The sequence below is a fragment of the Kryptolebias marmoratus genome, linkage group LG1 (assembly GCF_001649575.2).
Source record: "Kryptolebias marmoratus isolate JLee-2015 linkage group LG1, ASM164957v2, whole genome shotgun sequence".
In the NCBI taxonomy this organism is placed as follows: domain Eukaryota; kingdom Metazoa; phylum Chordata; class Actinopteri; order Cyprinodontiformes; family Rivulidae; genus Kryptolebias; species Kryptolebias marmoratus.
This window is the reverse complement of record NC_051430.1, coordinates 19,431,831-19,437,886: the sequence shown is the minus strand read 5'-3', so window position 1 is coordinate 19,437,886 and position 6,056 is coordinate 19,431,831. Positions and strand designations below refer to the sequence as shown.

General features: G+C 44.3%; 1 protein-coding gene across 3 annotated transcripts in view; it reads right to left on the bottom strand.

Annotated features, from left to right (window-relative positions):
* pcsk5b (proprotein convertase subtilisin/kexin type 5b) overlaps nucleotides 1-1,848 on the bottom strand; it is a 57,270-nt gene extending 55,422 nt beyond the window's left edge. Inside the window, exon 1 of one of the 3 annotated variants that reach the window (XM_017413808.3) lies at nucleotides 1,175-1,848. In XM_017413808.3, the coding sequence (XP_017269297.1) occupies nucleotides 1,175-1,354 (180 nt within the window). In that variant the 5' untranslated portion in view covers nucleotides 1,355-1,848. The remainder of the gene's footprint in view (nucleotides 1-1,174) is intronic. The other 2 variants (XM_017413806.3, XM_017413807.3) reach the window with 2 other exon arrangements.
* Nucleotides 1,849-6,056: the final 4,208 nt, after the last annotated feature.

The following is a 6,056-nucleotide window of genomic DNA, read 5'->3' as shown; positions in this document are numbered from 1 at the left end:
GGGGGGGGGTCCCACACATTAGCTGCTGTCAAAGGGAGGGGATAAACGAGGCCATTAAGGCCTGCTCTCTGGGGGGAGTACGGTGGGTGGGCAGGCTGGATAAGGTGGAAATGGAAGGGCGGGGGGGCTGGAGGGGGTTCAATAGCTGTTGACTAGGCTACCCCACAACAACCTGTCAGAATGCCCCCTCCCTCTCTATGTTCGGAGCTGTCTGCACACTGAACGCTGGCAAGTGCAGGCATGAACTACCCATGTATATTGGTTGTACTTGAGTGAGTGTGTGTGTGTGTGTTGGTGGTGGTGGTGGTGGGGGGGGGGTCTATATTCATGTGGTTCTTTTCTTTTAAGGGGATGACCACTCTGTTAACTTTGACACAACATATTTCCAGGAAAAGCATTGGTAAATTGGTAAATTGAAAGAAATTTCTCTTCAAGCATTAAAGGCAAAGTCCTCCACTTTTAGCCGGAGGTGCCAAATCTCATGAATACTGCAGAGCCTTGTGTGGCCGAAGATCTACTCACAGGCTAAAATGAAAGTAACTTTTTTTGGGAATATGACTCATTTATTTTACAATCTTTCAGGTAAGAGGTGCTTCATCATCCCTCAAGCAGAAAAATAGCCTGGCTCCTACAATTAGTCAAATCTGGGGAAAGTGAGCATCTGTTGAGGAATTAATTTTTTACATGTTTTCTAACTACAAGGGGGTGAATTTAGCTAAAGTTCCTGAATTAAATCATGTAACTGAAAGTATAGATGCACTAGGAGAGAGTGTCATTCTTTGTTGCTAACAGAACCTGTGATAAGAGCAGAATCTGCCTCACTGTGACTTCAGATGTCCCAGAGCAGAACACACAGCAGCACTGGTTGAGACAAGCCGAAACATGGGGAGAAAGGGGGGGGGGGCAGCTGTGAGCGCGAGGCTGACAGGGAGTTCACCGTGTCCCTAAGTGTCTCCGTGCAAACCCAGAGGAGAGAGAGGCACCTGTTGTGCCATCCTGCTCCTAGGTCTTTGTTCCCCCCCAGGAGGAGCAGGTCCGCGGGCTCAGGTCAGGTCGAAAGTCCTGACCGGCGGCGGGAGGGCGGACAGGCGAAGGGGTTGGTTGGGGGGGGCATGGGGAGACAGACAAAACGAGCACAAATGCGGAGCAACTTTTGGCAACAGAGGCGGCTTACCTGTCCCATGTTCCTGTAGCCATATTTCTGCGCGATCTGCTCGGCCACCTCGGGTCCCCCGGCTATCCTGACCGCCCAGTGGTTGGTGTAAATCCGAGCTTTGCACGGCGGGGACGCGAAGCCGAGACTGAGCGCCAGGACGCACAGAAAGCTGCGTCTCCAAGCGGCGTTCTGGACCATCTTCCCTTTACTTTTTCAACCAGACTCTTCTTCTTCTCCTCCTCCCTTCTGCTTCTTCTCCTCAGCCGACCAGGCGAACAACCAAACTTCTCTTCTCGCCAAGAGAGACGCTCATAGACACGCAAATATCCGGGCAAAGAATAAGAACAAAAAAATAAATAAAATAAAACAAAAGCGCCGAGAGTGGCGGAGGGGAGGGAGAGCTCCGGAGAGGACTAATACACCTTATCTCCAAACCTCTGCTTTCCACATGGGAGAGTTGGAAGTTCGTGTGCTCTCTCTCTCTCTCTCCTTTTTTTTTGTCCACGGAGGACGAGGAGGAAGTGTGTGCGCGCCTGTGCGCCGTGCGTGTTCGCGTGCTGCCGGTGCGCGCGCGCGGAGCTCCTCAAATCTGTTTTTTTTTCCCCTCCTGTTTCAAACCAACAACTCGGATGTCGGCCGCTCAGCTCATCATGCTTTCTTTTTTTATGTGGCGAAATGGCTACAGCGCCCTCCCCACAAATAACTAGCTGACACTCCGGAGAGTAGAAACAACTAAAGCCGCGGGGTTTCCCTCCCGAGCTCCGCTGGGTCTTAAAAACACCCCGTTTGGGTCCGTGTCGCGCGCGCATGCCGCCCGGTGTTGTGCCCGAAAGGAGAGAGGGGGGAGAAAAAACAGGGGGTGCTTTTTTTGGCACAACACCGATCCGCCAGACAGCTCCTACAAGGGGAGGGGGTCAGACTTCCACACGCTGGGGCCACTTTACAGGACTTCCTTCATGGAAACCTTTTTGAGTTAAGCAAGTTTTAATCCCACTTGATGCAATATATTTAATTATTTTGTCAAAAAGACGGGATGAATCAAACACTGCAAATATTGTTTGTCATTGTTTTGTTTAATTCTATTTATCTACTTTGTGTACTGGTCATTTTAGGTTGGTATGTTGTTTTGTGCCTTAACTTTTTTCTGTCTATTTTGTCAATTTTATATGTAATTTTGTCTTTTTCTGGTCTGTGTTTTGTGTCTTTCTGTGATAAAACACGAATTCCACCAGTTTCTCTGGCCCCAAAAATCTGCCCATTAATATCCTCAACCAGGACATTTCTGGAGAACTTTTAAAGGGTGCCCAAAATTTGTAATAAAAAAAAAAAGAAAACGCATAAGATGTGTAAAGATCAAATGAAGTGTTAAACCTGCTGCCAGTGGCTCATTAAGGTCACCGTGGTAATCACACTCCTGCGCCTCTCACTCCCTGACTGTCACGACAGTGAGAGGCGGACTGAAAAGTAAGCCTCAAACAAACCGTCGCTGCCCAAAAACTACAAGTCAAATCTCAAAGATTTTTATACCATGAGCAGCAGAAGTCTCTGATGGGCACACATATAAATTCTTATATTTCTATAGTGTTTTATGTTGCATATATGACAAGTAAAAAAAAAAGAATCTTCACTTTGTTCTGAAGTGAATATTTTGAGCACAAATATAATTGAAGTTTATTGAAGCTTGAATGTGCACACTCTGTAGTTTCAGGAGATTTGAGAAAAACCTGTAAGTTCTATAACGGTGAGAAACACAATGTGTGAAAGAAGACAAACATCCCTACATTTTGATGTATACTTGTGTTTATGTACCAAAAGGAAAAATTTAGGAGGAAGACGAGTTTGTTTGCAAGAGAGTCGAAAATTTTAGACAGTTCATAAAGTTAGTGTGTCATTATCAACTATCAGTTGAACACTCTGTGGAGAAAATCTGTAAAAATCATTCAACTTAAACTGTGATTGTGTAAAAGATATTTTTTTAAGATATCAAAATCCCACTGCAGTCATGTAACGTCCAACTTGCTTGAACTTTGAATGACGTCACTGCTGTAAAGTCTGCTCCAAAGAGGGCTGGGTTTTCTTGTGTTTTGCCAAGATCCCATTGATCTCCATTATTTGATTTCTCACAGTTTTTTGAGACTTTTGTCCACGTTATGCAGCGCAGCACTACCGAAAGTCAAAACTCACAATTCCCAACTGAGCCACACGCTTGACGTATAATTTGCTCGTTTTATTTCAAACTGTGTGACAAGACACAGGACCAAAAAATTAATAAATGAGCAGAATAGTAATAAGGACGCTTCAACACTTGTGCAGTGGCACTCTAAATTAACATAATCCCATCTGTGTGACTATATCTACAATACAACAGGCCTCAGAAGTATTAGAAGAAAAATATCTTTATTGTGTGCCTTCCCCTCCATATTCATATTAAGTAGTAAATGTACTGATTTACAGATTTAGCGTTTTACTGACAAAATGGTAGGTCTGCACGGTGGAACCGTTGGTTTGTGTTGTTTCAGGTTTGAAACTTCAGGGCTTTCTGTGTGGGGTTTGCATGTTCTCCCCATGCATGTGGGTGTTTTCTGGTCCTCCGTTTCTTTCCACAGACCAAAAACATTTATCTTAGCGTCGGTGGCAATGCTGCTTTTGCCCTGGGCGTGTATGTGTGTGTTTGGTTGTTCGTCCCTGTGTGGCCCCTGGCACATATAGATGGATTGGCAGAGGGCGTACGCTGTCTATCCCCCATTAACCACTGTAGATAAGCCCCAGCTCCCCACAGGTACGGAAAATGAACCAAAGACTTGATGGAAAATAAAGCAGTATGTATAGTTTGTTTTCAGTATGTATGTTTTCAATTTTTCAAAGAGTTACCGGGACATACTTGTTTGCCTGTGTGTGACGGATACAAACTGGGATTTCACTCCCAAAAGTCCACGAGTTACCAAGTGGACGGGTGACATTTTGGATACTGCTGAGCTTGCTGTTGAATACAAGCTTTGTCGCTCTCTGGGCCTGTATTGACATAGACATACCAATGTAAAGTTGAGTAAACTTTGACCTCCACTTCACTCACTATCCACTGCAAAACAGCAGCAAACATGAATGACTAAGTTACACCGTATCCTCCATAAGACAATCACTTTGATCACATTTTACTGTTTAGTGTGCAGACTGTTATTAGGTGGATAAATTGGATTAAGATAAATGGTCATCTGTTATTTCCTTTAACATGAGCAGAACTCAGCTTTTTATCCCCTTCATACTGTCACATATAGCTATACTTAACGTGCACCACCGCCATTTACGCAGTGAAGCTTTAGATGAGATGCCCCTCCACTGCAACGCCGATCCCAGCTGAGTAAATGCTGTCATTATAAATTGTGCCTGGTGTTATCTGCAGTTCAGCCATTCATTCACTCATTCAGAGCCTTTGTTGATTGATGGCTTTTTGTTTTGCATCGATTTTCCGTGGATATCTCCGTGCGCAGCGAAAACGCCGTTCTGCATGGGACACAAGTGAAAATCAGCATAATTGCACTAATTGCAGACAGTTTCTTGCTGAATGGAGCCCGCTGTTTCATTTCACAACAACTACAGGGACAAGAGCATCTCATGGACTCCAGATGATGAAGAAAGAGATTAAAAACAAAAGGAAACAGCTGATAGCTTTCCTATTCAATTCAGGGAAATGGTTTGCTTCTTAAACACCAATAAGATAAGGAGACTAAATTCAGCAGAAATTGATTTTAGTGTCAAATAAAGCACCCACATCTCAAAGCACTGGGGCGCACGGTTTTCAAAAGAGGGAACTTTATGAACCCCGACAAATTTTCTTTGTCGACATCTGAGCGGTCACAAGTGTCAACAAACCCTCTCAGGGACATTCCTGTGTCTCGGTGAAATAACAGGGTGGATCATGTATTTACGCCCAGCAGAGTCTGAGTGAATCTCACCAAACAGCTTTTCTAAAACATTACAATCGAAGACCCCATTGAGGAAACTGCAGCCAACCTGGTTATTTATTTGTTTCCATCGAGGACACGGCTATTTTTGTTCCTTCAGTTTAAATGTTGGCATTCTGGAGAAGTTTCCCCACATGGTGTTCTTGCCCCATCAGGAAGGATATGGAACATGTGAAGGGACTTTCTAATGCTTACCGATACCTTCCTCATCACTGCGATGACTCTGCCTCCATGATTTTCTCCACCTTCACCGTGTCAGGTAGTTTTCCATTTCCTTCAGGTCCTTCCTTTGCCCCGCCGCTCTGGTATCTGTGGCTCTGTGGGTGGCCTCAAAGGGGAAGCTGGGGATGGCCTTTCAACTACACTTTGACTTTTGACCTCGCTGCTGCAGGCTCCTGCACTTAATCCACAATAGCACCTGCCACTCACTGGAATTTCTATTATTTCTTCTCTACAACTGATTCTGCAATAAAACATCCTTTTCTTCTTTTCTTATCCTCTCCTTTTGTCAGCAAGATTTCAGGGTTATAGAGACGGCTCTGGAGGTGCACATACTCTCTCCATTCAATGGAGACAAATGTTTAAAAAATATATATAACGTACACTGGCTCTATATGGCTCCAAATGATTAGTTTTCTTGGTCCTTAAATCAGCATTGCAATCAGTCACCAATTAAATCCCAGAAAATAATCAAATAACACGAGAACAATGTTTACCACCTAAAGCAAAGGCGTCATTACACAGAAGTCAGCTGATCTGACTTTGTGTAAATTTGAATTGCATATTCAATCAACATAAAGGTCAGTGGCAGTTTATTATGGATTTAATTTAGAAAGATAAACTTCCAAATGTGAGAATTTACCTGGTCTGGCCTCCATTCTTTGAAAAGGTCTGTACCCAGAGAAGGCCTCCAGGAGCAGTAGTTATGTACTGCCCCC